Below are 12,223 nucleotides of genomic sequence, written 5' to 3' on the forward strand. Positions count from 1 at the left end.
ACAGTGAAGGAAGGTCAGCTGTTACTAATGTCAAGGAGCAGAGAAGTTCTGCACCCTCATTCAGACAAGATGCTGGCACTAAAGGATATCATGCATATAGGGGCAGTTCTCGGCTCTGGCGCAAAATCCAGTGATGTAAAACTTGCACAATTCTCGCTTCTTTGGGAGTTCGATGTCATGGCTAAAATTACAGTGGTCTCCCTAGAAGAGAAGCAATGAAAACGTAAGGTAATTGTGTGGGAAGCTCTTGCTTACTTCTCTCTGCAAAGGGAAGAAATACTCTGTCACTGCTGGTGCATGGAGGGGCCAATGACAGAAACGAATCCCCCTTAGGAAAGGATGACAGGTCTAGGAAGGGCAGATCCCAAAGACTGTTGCCCAACCTTTCTTATTTGGAGACAGGGTCACACTCTGTTGCCCAGGCTGGAATTCAGTGGCACAATCATGGCTCACTGCAGCCTCGACATGTGGGCTCAGGTGATTCTCTCACAGCCAGGACTACAGGCCCACACCACCAAGCTCGGCTAACTTTTTGTATTTTTTTGTAGAGACAGGGTCTCACTATGTTGCCCAGGCTAGTCTCACACTCCTGGGTTCAAGTGATCCTCCCACTTTGGCCTCCCAAAGTGCTGGGATATATAGCCATCAGCCACCAAGCCTGGGTACTTCCTGAATTTAAAGAAAAGCCGGCCAGGCACAGTGGCTCACGCCTGTAATCCCAGCACTTTGGGAGGCCGAGGCGGGCGGATCACGAGGTCAGGAGATCGAGACCATCCTGGATAACACGGTGAGACCCCGTCTCTACTAAAAATACAAAAAATTAGTCCAAAAAATTTAACAAAAAATTAGCCCAAAAAATTAGTCCAAAAAAAAAATTAGTCCAAACAAAAAATTAGTCCAAACAAAAAAAAATACAAAAAATTAGCTGGGGTTGGTGGTGGGCGCCTGTAGTCCCAGCTACTCGAGAGGCTGAGGCAGGAGAATGGCATGAACCCAAGAGGCAGAGCTTGCAGTGAGCCGAGATTGTGCCACTGCACTCCAGTCTGGGTGACAGAGTGAAACTCCTTCCGTCTCAAAAACAAAAAAACAGAAGTAAAGCCTTTTGTCCGTTTTCCGTTTTTTTTCCTCCCAGCCCTTGGATGTGATGCCAGGAGGCACAGCAGGAATCACCTCAGGTATTGTGTAACCATGAGGACAAAAGCCATGTTTTTTGTTTTTTGTTTTTTTTTTGTGAGACGGAGTCTCGCTCTGTCGCCCATGCTGGAGTGCAGTGGTACGATCTTGGCTCACTGCAAGCTCCACCTCCCGGGTTCACGCCATTCTCCTGCCTCAGCTTCCCGAGTAGCTGGGACTATAGGCGCCCGCCACTATGCCTGGCTAATTTTTTGGATTTTTAGTAGAGACGGTGTTTCACCGTGTTAGCCTGGATGGTCTCAATCTCCTGACCTCGTGATCTGCCTGCCTTGGCCTCCCAAAGTGCTGGGATTACAGGCGTGAGCCACCACACCCGGCCAAAAAAGCCACATGTTTAAAGATGGCAGAATAGTAAGCAGGAATGAGCATAGGTCCCCCAGGGTGACCCCGACCACTGCGCTGCCAGGTATTGCTTACCCAGCTCCAGACTCCTGGTTCTGAGAGACAAATGTCTATGTGTTGAAGCCAATGGAGTTTAGTTTTCCTTTATTTCCAGTTGAACACAATCTCAACAACACAGTATCTAGGTGAAATCCAGAATTGTGTTCTCCATTCCGCATCATTTAGTCCTCAGGAATCACTCACCATAACTGAACTGAAGACAGAAGCTGATCTGTCCCCCTAACTCTTAGGAATGCCTATTTGTCTCATCTTTTTATTTTTTATTTTTACTTTTTTTTTTTTTTTTTTTTTTGAGACGGAGTCTCGCGCTGTGTCACCCAGGCTGGAGTGCAGTGGCGCGATCTCAGCTCACTGCAAGCTCCGCCTCCCAGGTTCACGCCATTCTCCTGCTTCAGCCTCCGAGTAGCTGGGACTACAGGCGCCCGCCACCACGCCCGGCTAGTTTTTTGTATTTTTAGTGGAGACGGGGTTTCACCATGTTAGCCAGGATGGTCTTGATCTCCTGACCTCGTGATCCACCCGCCTCGGCCTCCCAAAGTGCTGGGATTACAGGCTTGAGCCACCGCGCCCGGCCTATTTTTACTTTTTGAGACAGAGTCTAGCTCTATCACTCAGGCTGGAATGAATGCAGTGGCACGATCTCTGCTCACTGCAACCTCCACCACCTGGGTTCAAGCGATTCTCCTGCCTCAGCCTCCCAAGTAGCTGGGAATAGCCTGTAATAGGCGCCCACCACAAAGCCCAGCTAATTTTTGTATTTTTAGTAGAGGAGGGGTTTCACTGTGTTGGCCAGGATGGTCTCAAATTCATGACCTCGTGATCCGCCCGCCTTGGCCTCCCAAAGTGCTGGGATTACAGGCGTGAGCCACCATGCCCGGCGAATTTTTGCATTTTTAGTAGAGATGGGGTTTCACCACGTTGGTCAGGCTGGTCTCAAACTGCTGACCTCAGGTGATCCACATGCCTTGGCTTCCCAAAGGGCAGGGATTACAGGTGTGAGTCACCACACCTGCCCTTTTTTTTTTTTTTGATACAGGGTCTCACTCTGCCACCCAGGCTAGAGTGCAGCAGTGCAACCCCAGGTTATTGCAGCCTTGATCTCCCAGGCTCAAGTGATCCTCCCACCTCAGCCTCCTTAGAGGCTGGGACTATAGGCAGACGCCATCGCAATGGGTTTTAATTTTTTTTTTTTTTTTTTTTTTTTTTTTTTTTTGAGGCGGAGTCTCGCTCTGTCGCCCAGGCTGGAGTGCAGTGGCGCGATCTCGGCTCACTGCAAGCTCCGCCTCCCGGGTTCCCGCCATTCTCCTGCCTCAGCCTCCTGAGTAGCTGGGACTACAGGCGCCGCCACCACGCCCGGCTAATTTTTTTGTATTTTTAGTGGAGACGGGGTTTCATTGTGTTAGCCAGGATGGTCTTGATCTCCTGACCTCGTGATCCGCCCGTCTCGGCCTCCCAAAGTGCTGGGATTACAGGCTTGAGCCACCGCGCCCGGCCAATTTTTTTTTTTTTTTTTTTTTGCTTACGAGATGGGGTCTATGTTGCCCAGAGTGTATCATTTGTTTTTGCTTATATGTATTTCAAGTTTCTTAACAGAATATAAGCTGTAACTAAGAAATACTGGCAAGGCGCAGTAGCTCACACTTGTAATCCCAGCACTTTGGGAGGCTAGAATCAGGAGTTTGGGACCAGCCTGGCCAACATGGCGAAACCCCATCTCTACTAAAAATATGAAAATTAACCAGGTGTGGTGGCGTGCGCCTATAGTCCCAGCTACTCGGGAGGCTGAGGCATGAAAATCGCTTGATCCCAGGAGGCAGAGGTTGCAGTGAGCCGAGATTGTGCCACTGCACTCCAGCCTGGTTGACAGTGAGACTTGGTCTCAAAGGAAAAACAAACTATTTTATACATAACATTATTTGTTTAAAGCATCTGTTTCTTCCCAAGACAGATGCAGGGGTGCAGTATGCCCTGAGCACACATCTGCTAGTGTCTGTTGCTGCCTGGGATACTGGGGTAAGAAGTTGCCGGCTGAACTAACGCTGGGTTATTACACTTGTTTCCTTCGGTGGAAAGAACTCTGTGGTCATTGGTCCATCTTCTGACATTGACCTTTGCTTTGAAGTCCACGGTTAACCTCATCCTCCCCTCCTCTTCTATCTGGATGCTTTAATCATTCCCCATGCAACCCTGAAGCTCAGTAACTTCACCAGGATACGGTGCTTCTCTGCATTCACATCAACCTTCATAATTACAATTCAGGCTTTATGGACCGGTTGAAAATTTTGGCCAAAAAATTCCCCTAAAACCCAAAATCCTCATCTTGTTGTGGGTCCTCCTCACTCTGAAAGTCAACCTGAGTCTTTCAGGCCCCCCAGGCAGCTCTCAGTACCGGCAAGTGTCCACAAGGACAAAGACCACACAGTCACTCCCACCCAGCGTGACCACAGCTCCAGAACATTCTGGAAGCCGTGTGTCCTCTGGGGGCTGCTGGCCTCCTAGAGGTGCCTGGGAGTTTTCAGTGCTCCTTACCCAGGTGCAGCGCCCTTCCACGAAGTACTTGCAGATGACTTTGCCTTTCTTGTCCGACTGCTGGTGGGGCTTGTCGTGGTCACGACTCCGGTAGCTTCCACCACCACCGTCCTGCAATAGACAGGGTGTGGATGTAAAGGGGGATGAAAGGGAAGGGTGGAGATGGGATTGGGGTTAATAAGCAGCACGGGAGAAGGGGATGAGGACTCCCTTAAGAGCTCACAAGAGCACCAATGGGCAGGCTGCACCTAACTCTGAGACTGTGTGCACATTTAAGCCCCATGGTGCAGGGTGCTGGTGCCTGGTGAGGAAAAGCTCTAGCCCTTGGAGTTGTTAGTCACTTACACCTAAAGTTCCACATACCTGTGGAGGAACACATCCACCACACCTAGAGGCAGTGGCATGGGCCTCCCTGCAAAACCTTCCAAGACTAACTGGATAGTTCACCTAGAACCTTCTGAACCTCAGAGACGTGTTAGGTATGGCTGCAGGTGCTGCTAATGACATGGTTTTAAACACGGGGTCTCAGCAGCAGTACATCTATCTCCTCAGGATATCGCTGGTTATGCTGGTCAACGCTGGCCACCCCTCTGGGGGGTGGCTGATGACAGCAAAGGGGACAGGATCAGCTTACAGAACGACTCATTAAAGGGAAAAAAGGCTAAGAAGGGATCTTGGCCCAAACATCACATCAGAGTGGAGTCAACTCACGCCCATGTCCTCATCATAGAAGTCTTCGTCATCGTTCATTCCGCCCTTGTTCATCCCTCCTCGGCTGCCACCTCGACCTCGGCCCCGGCCCATCCCTTTCCCTCGGCCTCGGGAGCCCCTGCCACGGCCTCGACTTAGCCCTGCGGAGGGGAGACGGTGTTAAAACCTGCCGACCACCCCCCTCCCCACCCCTGGGACTAGATTCCAGCAGCTGCTGGAATCCCTGCCCCACCAGCGTGTCCCCTCCAGGCCCTGCCTACCTCGGCCTCGGCCGTCCTTGGACCGGCGGTACTGGTTCAGCTCCTTGGAGTACTCGTCATAGTCGTCGTCTCCCATTGGCTCCTCACTCTCTCCATACTGGAATCCGCAGAGGAGAGAGCAGGAGAATGTCAGGTAGGGAACAATGAACACTGTCCCCACCTACACACTGCCCCTTTCTGAAGGATGGTGACCATCCAGGGGACTCATACCATAACCCGTCTCCACAGAGCCTGACGACAGACAGGTGGTCCCAATCTTTCCCACTGCAGTCTTCACTCTGAAAACCCAACCCAATAGGCAAACCCAGCATGGCGCCTCCCTACATACACATCGCTGTGGGGCTCCAAAAGGGCAAGTGGGCAGCGGGCCGTGGACTGGCGTGGAAGGTCTGTGGGTACGACCAGGATAGCAGGTGCAGTGCGCCTGCCGCTCCTTCTCCCGGGTGGGGGCAGGGATGAAGGACCACGTGCCTGGCTGGAAATGTCTCTAGAGAACTTTCAGGAAACTTCTCTCTAGTGACAGGATGTTTTTCACAGCACATCCTGTGATACCTCTTCTTTTTTTTTTTTTGAGACAGAGTCTCGCTCTGTCGCCCAGGATGGAGTGCAGTGGCGCGATCTTGGCTCACTGCAACCCCGCCTCCTGGGTTTAAGTGATTCTCCTGCCTCAGCCTCCTGAATGAATAGCTGGAACTACAGGCACGTGCTAACACACCTGGCTAATTTTTTATATTTTCAGCAGAGACAGGGTTTCACCGTGTCAGCCAGGATAGTCTCCATCTCCTGACTTCATGATCCATCCGCCTCAGCCTCCCAAAGCACTGGGATTACAGGCGTGAGCCACCACGCCTGGCTGATACCTTTTCTACTTTAAACCACATGAAGGTTTTATCTATTCCAAAATGATAAATGAACATTTTTAAACACATACATCTGCCCTGTGAGGCTTCCTTTCCTTCAGAAGGGTCATATGTCTTCCTACCTTAGCCTCACAGCCTCTATGAGCAGTGCTCACGCCCCGGAAAGCCCACCAGCCTCACCCCGACGTCCCCAGGGCCAGAGGAAACCTTACGTCCATCTCTTCCTCGTAGAAATCCTCTTCATCCTCCGGGTGGTCTCCTCCCATAGAGCCTCTGCCCCTGCCTCGGCTGCCCCTGCCCATGCCACGGCCTCGCGATCCTCCACGGCCTCCTCGGCCCCTGTAGCCCCGGCCCCGGCCTCGGCTGCCTGCATGGAGATTCAGACAGTGAGCCTTCAGCGGGAGCAGATGCCACCGGCAAGAAAGAAGACAACCCACTTTCTGCTCCTGAAGTCAATCACTTCAGCCTCCTCCTCCTCCTCCAAGAAGCCTTCCTAGATGCCCCAGGTAGGCTAGTGGACCCTCTGGTTCTCTCAGTGGGGGTCCCTCAGCACACTGGACACACAGCTACTGCAGTACTCACTCCCCTTCCTCACAGGGACTTGTCCACTTAGAGCTGCACTGTCCAATATGGCAAACACCAGCCCACAGGCTAATGAGCAACTAACACGTCTGCCCCAAACTATAAGATGCTAGCCTTGAAGTCTGACAAGACTAGCTAGCCCTGTAGTTTGAACTTGTGATTTAGACAAGAGTCCAAAACACACTCTGGACTTCAAAGACTTAGCTAAAAAAAAAAAAAAAAGGCTGGGTGTGGTGGCTAACGCCTGTAATCCCAACACTTTGGGAGGCTGAGGTGGGCAGATCACCTGAAGTCAGGAGTTTGAGACCAGCCTGGCCAGCATGGTGAAACCTTGTTTCTACTAAAAATAGAAAAATTAGCCAGGTGTGGCGGCGCGCACCTGTAGTCCCAGTTACTCGGGAGGCTGAGGTGGGAGAATTACTTGAATCCAGGAGGCAAAGGCTGCAGTGAGCTGAGACTGTGCCACTGCACTCCAGTTTGAGCAACAGAATGAGATCACGTCTCTCTCTCTCTCTCACACACACACACACAAATGAGAAAGAATATAAAATATCGCATTTGTCTCATTTGATTACATGTTGAAATAAGATTTTAAACATATTAGGTTGAAAATAGAATATCAAAATTAATTTAATTGGTTTCACTTTTTCCTTCACTTAAAAGAAAAAAAGAAAAGAATGGCCAGGTGCAGTGGCTCAATCCTATAATCTCAGCACTTTGGGAGGCCCAGTTGGGCAGATCACTTGAGAACAGGAGTTCAAGACAAGCTTGACCAACACAGCGAAACCCCATCTCTACTAAAAATATAAAAACTTAAGTCCAGTCACAGTAGCTCACAACTGTAATCCCAGTACTTTGGGAGGCCAAGGCGGGCGGATTGCCTGAGCTCAGAAGTTCAAGACCAGATTGGGCAACATAGTGAAACCCCATCTCTACTAAAAATAAAAAAGCCAGGCATGGTGGTACGGGCCTGTAATCCCAGCTACTAGGGAGGCTGAGGCACGAGAATTGCTTGAACCTGGGAGGCGGAGGTTGCAGTGAGCCAACATGGTGCCACTGTACTCCAGCATGAGTGACAGAGTGAGACTCTGTCTCAAAAATAAATAGATAGGCCGGGCACAGTGGCTCATGCCTGTAATCCCAGCACTTTGTGAGGCTGAGGTGGGCAGATCACCAGGTCAGAAGATCAAGACCATTCTGGCTAACATGGTGAAACCCTGTCTCTACTAAAAATACAAAAAATTAGCTGGGCATGGTGGCAGGCGCCTGTAGTCCTAGCTACTTGGGAGGCTAAGGCAGGAGAATGGCATGAACCCGGGAGGCAGAGCTTGCGGTGAGTCGAGATCGTGCCACTGTACTCCAGCCTGGGCGACAGAGCAAGACTCCATCTCAAAAAAATAAATAAAATAAAATAAATAAATAAGATGGGTGTGGTTGTACATGCCTGTAATCCCAGCTACTTGCAGGAGTGAGGCACAAGAATTGCTTGAACCTGGGAGGCAGAGGGTAGAGGTTGCAGTAAGCCTAAATCGTGCCACTGCACTCCAGAATGGGTGACAGAGCAAGACTCTGTCTCCCAATAAACAAAAAAGAGTGATGGGGTCTCATTGTGTTGCCCAGGCTGGCCTCCAACTCCAGGGCTCAAGTGATTCTCCCGCCTCCACCTCTCAAGTAGCTGCGACTATCCAGTGTCCTTTTCACTTTTTAAATGTGGCTACCAGAAAATGTAAGTGATATGGTGGCTTCCAATCTAATTCTACTGGACAGCACCGGTCTAGGACCTCCGAAAAGCATAGGGGCTGCCCCAGGGAGGTGTCCAAGAAAGACTGCTAGAAGAACGAATGAGCCGGGTGAGGTGGCTCATGCTTGTAATCCCAGCACTTTGGGAGGCCGAGGCGGGAGGATTACAAGGTCACGAGATTGAGAACAGCCTGACCAACATGGTGAAACTCCGTCTCTACTAAAAATACAAAAATTAGCTGGGCGTAGTGGCATGCGCCTGTAATCCCAGCTACTCAGGAGGCTGAGGCAGGAGAACTGCTTGAACCCGGCAAGTGGAGGTTGCAGGGAGCCAAGATCGCACCACTGCACTCCAGCCTGGTGACAGAGCGAGACTCAGTCTCAAAAAAAAAAAAAAAAAAAAAAAGAGGGAATGAATGAACAGCTACTCAACAAGCTGGGCCTCAGGCAGGGCTCACAATCTGAGAACCCCTGTGCTGGAAGATTCCAGAAGCCACTCTCAGGCTGGGCAGTCTTTCTGGCAGGAGACAGTTCGATGGTTCTTTTTTGTTGCTGTTGTTGGACAGGCTGGTCTCGAACTCCTGACCATAGATGATCCGCCTGCCTCGGCCTCCCAAATTGCTGGGATTACAGGCATGAGCCACTGTGCCGGCAGAGATGGTTCTAAGAGGCCAGTCAGGGCTACTGTGTCTCTGGTGCTCAAGCTTCCTCCACCTTCCTCCCAAAGGACACAGGTCCAAGGTTCAGAGGTGGGGCAGAGGCAAGGACTGCAGTCACACCTTGTCAGGTGATGGGGCTGGGAGAATGAGGGAGCACTGCTGCGGGGTGGGGCAGCCAGCTGTCAGTGACCCTAGCCCAGGTGAGAGAGAAGCTATGCCCTTCTCCCCCGAGAGCCGACCAGGAAGTGACCCTTCAGGCACGCTGGCCTTCTCCCTGCCTCACACCAGCCTGGCACCACCCCAACCACAGACCAGCGGGTGATCTCTCTGGTCCCCTGTGCCACGCATGTGCAGATCCTGGCCCTTCTTTGTACACTTATCCCAACCCTAAGTGACCAAACTTGAGGCTGTGAGGCCAGGCCACCCGGGTGGCTCCGATGCCCCGGAGGAGAAATTGCCAAGGCGGGGCTCACCTCGGCCACGGCTGCTGCCCTCCTTGGCACGCCGGTACTGGTTCAGCTCTTTGGTGAAGTCGTCGTAGTCCTCCTTGCCCATGTCCTCCTCCTCGTCGCCCTCGTATTCCCCATACTGCTCGTTCTCGTAGTCCTCGTACATGCCATAGCTCTTGCTGTCCATCTTGGAGTAAGCCTTCTTGGGCAGGGGCGTGGCATGCGATGGGGGGTACTGCTGGTGGGACTGTGTCCCAGAGATGGGGAGAAGAGGTGAGCCGGATCCCACAGCTGCGGGTGCAAACTACCAAGATCCCCAGTGTTCCCTAAATGAACATGTCTGTCTGGGTGCTGCTACTGTCCCAGGGTTGCACTGCTGGTCCCCAGACCCTCTGAGGACAGGTTCTCATATCAGGAAGTGGGGGTAGCAGAGGGCCCAAGTGTTTCTGTTCCTCATAAAGGACCAGAGCTAGAAAGAAAACAGAACCACAGACCCCTAATCCCTGATGAACGAAGGGGAGGAGAAGGGAGCATTTCCCAGGGATGCAGAGCAAGCACACAGGGAGGAGCCTGGGAAGCAGGAGGGGGCTGCTCAGTCACAATTTTGCTAGGGCCCTGGAATTCAATAAATGGCCTGCTTGGCAGCCGGGCTAGAAAGCCGTCTCAAATGATGCTTTCCAAAGTGTGGTAGTGCCAAGTGGTACTAGAAGAAGTTAAAGATACTCATAAAAACAGAAGTAACCAAGACATCCTCCAACAGGTAAATGGAAAACAAACTGGTATATCCAGACAATGGAATAATAGTGAATATGTAACAATAAAGGGTGCACTGGGCAAAACCCAAAGAACTACACAACACTAAGTAATAACAATGTATCAATACTGGCTCATCAATTGTAACAAAGTTACCACAACAATGCAAGACATTGGTAATGGGAAACTGGCGGCAGGCGGAGGGGAGAAGGGAACTCTACTACTACCTGCTCAATTTTCTATAAACCTAAAACAGCTCTAAAAAATAAAGTCAGGGGGCCGGGGGACCAGGGGCCCGGGTGCAGTGGCTCACGCCTGTAGTCCCAGCACTTTGGGAGGCCAAGGCGGGCAGATCACGAGGTCAGGAGATGGAGACCAGCCTGGCCAACATCATGAAATGAGATCTCTACTAAAAATTCAAAAATGCAAAAAAAAAAAAAAAAAAAGCCAAGTATGGGCCGGGCGCGGTGGCTCAAGCCTGTAATCCCAGCACTTTGGGAGGCCGAGACGGGCGGATCACGAGGTCAGGAGATCAAGACCATCCTGGCTAACATGGTGAAACCCCGTCTCTACTAAGAAATACAAAAAAACTAGCCGGGCGAGGTGGCAGGCGCCTGTAGTCCCAGCTACTCGGGAGGCTGAGGCAGGAGAATGGTGTAAACTCGGGCGGCGGAGCTTGCAGTGAGCTGAGATCCGGCCACTGCACTCCAGCTTGGGCGACAGAGCGAGACTCCGTCTCAAAAAAAAGAATTAAAAAAAAAAAAAGCCAAGTATGGGGTGGGCACCTGTAATCCCAGCTACTTGAGAGGCTGAGGCAGAATTGCCTGAACCCGGGAGAGGCAGAGGTTGCAGTGAGCCGAGATTGCACCGCTGCGCTCCAGCCTGGGTGACACTGCAAAACGACATCTCAAAAAAAATAAAGGCCGAGCACGATGGCTCACACCTGTAATCCCAGCACTTTGGGAGGCCCAGGCGGGCAGATCTCTTGAGTTCAGGAGTTCGAGACCAGCCTGGTCAACATGGTGAAACCCAGTCTCTACTAAAAATACAAAATGAATTAGCCGGGCGTGGTGAAGGGCACCTCTAATCCCAGCTATTCGGGAGACTGAGGCGTGAGAATCACTTGAACCCAGGAGGCAGAGGATGTGGTGAGCCAAGATCATGCCGCTGCACTCCAGCCTGGGTGACAGAGCGAGACTCCGTCTCAAAAAACAATTAAACAACAACAAGCATGGTGGCTCAGGCTTGTAATCCCAGCACTTTGGGAGGCCAAGGCAGGAAGATCACAAGGTCAGGAGTTCGAGACTAGCCTGGGCAACATAGTGAAACCCGTCTCTACTAAAAATACAAAAAAAAAAAAAAAAAAAAAAAATTAGCCAGGTGTGGTGGGGGGCGCCTGTAATCTCAGCTACTTGAGAGGCTCAGGCAGGCGAATCACTTGAACCTGGGAGGTAGAGGTTGCAGTGAGCCGAGATCGTGCCACTGTACTCCAGCCTGGGCGACAGAGCGAGACTCCATCTCTAAATAAATGAATAAATAAAAAAGTCGGCTGCGCATGGTGGCTCATGTCTCTAATCCCAGCACTTTGGGAGGCCAGGGTGGGCAGATCATTTGACCCCAGGTATTTGAGACAGCCTGGGCAACATTTTGAAACCCCATCTCTATCAAAAGTACAAAAATTAGCCTTGGTATGGCAGCCCATGGTTCCAGCTACTTAGGAGGCTAACACAGGAAGATCACCTGAGCCCAGGCAGCTCGAGGCTGCAGTGAGGTGAGATCACACCACTGCCCTCCAGCCTGGGCAACAGAATGAGATCCCATCTCAATAAATAAATAAACAAACAAACAAAAAGCCTACTAATTTTTAAAAGTCCATATTACAGAAAAACAGGACAATGCAAAATACAGCTAGATACACAGACACACATACAAGTACTTGAGCAGATCTTTTTTTTTTTTTTTTTTTTTTTTTTTGAGACAGAGTCTCGCTCTGTCGCCCAGGCTGGAGTACAGTGGCCGGATCTCAGCTCACTGCAAGCTCCGCCTCCCAGGTTCACGCCATTCTCCTGCCTCAGCCTCCCGAG

The 12,223-nt window shown here is 51.1% G+C and overlaps 4 protein-coding genes across 8 annotated transcripts in view; 1 reads left to right on the plus strand and 3 right to left on the minus strand.

The window, feature by feature from the left end:
- Nucleotides 1–12,223, plus strand: part of SAE1 (SUMO1 activating enzyme subunit 1) — a 549,006-nt gene that overhangs the window by 409,229 nt on the left and 127,554 nt on the right. The window lies entirely within an intron of this gene.
- The window catches only part of AP2S1 (adaptor related protein complex 2 subunit sigma 1), a 400,774-nt gene that overhangs the window by 251,595 nt on the left and 136,956 nt on the right, over nucleotides 1–12,223 (minus strand). The window lies entirely within an intron of this gene.
- TMEM160 (transmembrane protein 160) overlaps nucleotides 1–12,223 on the minus strand; it is a 204,476-nt gene that overhangs the window by 36,310 nt on the left and 155,943 nt on the right. The gene's annotated exons all lie outside the window — the stretch shown is intronic.
- The window catches only part of ZC3H4 (zinc finger CCCH-type containing 4), a 54,136-nt gene that overhangs the window by 18,718 nt on the left and 23,195 nt on the right, over nucleotides 1–12,223 (minus strand). For all 5 annotated transcript variants that reach the window (XM_050772057.1, XM_050772061.1, XM_050772058.1 and 2 more), the window contains exons 4-9: nucleotides 9,411–9,633; nucleotides 6,169–6,323; nucleotides 5,097–5,193; nucleotides 4,837–4,976; nucleotides 4,126–4,236; nucleotides 90–201 (exon numbers count right to left, since the gene is read on the minus strand). In XM_050772057.1, the coding sequence (XP_050628014.1) occupies nucleotides 90–201; nucleotides 4,126–4,236; nucleotides 4,837–4,976; nucleotides 5,097–5,193; nucleotides 6,169–6,323; nucleotides 9,411–9,633 (838 nt within the window). The remainder of the gene's footprint in view (nucleotides 1–89; nucleotides 202–4,125; nucleotides 4,237–4,836; nucleotides 4,977–5,096; nucleotides 5,194–6,168; nucleotides 6,324–9,410; nucleotides 9,634–12,223) is intronic.

This window comes from Macaca thibetana, chromosome 19, assembly GCF_024542745.1.
Source record: "Macaca thibetana thibetana isolate TM-01 chromosome 19, ASM2454274v1, whole genome shotgun sequence".
In the NCBI taxonomy this organism is placed as follows: Eukaryota; Metazoa; Chordata; class Mammalia; order Primates; family Cercopithecidae; genus Macaca; species Macaca thibetana.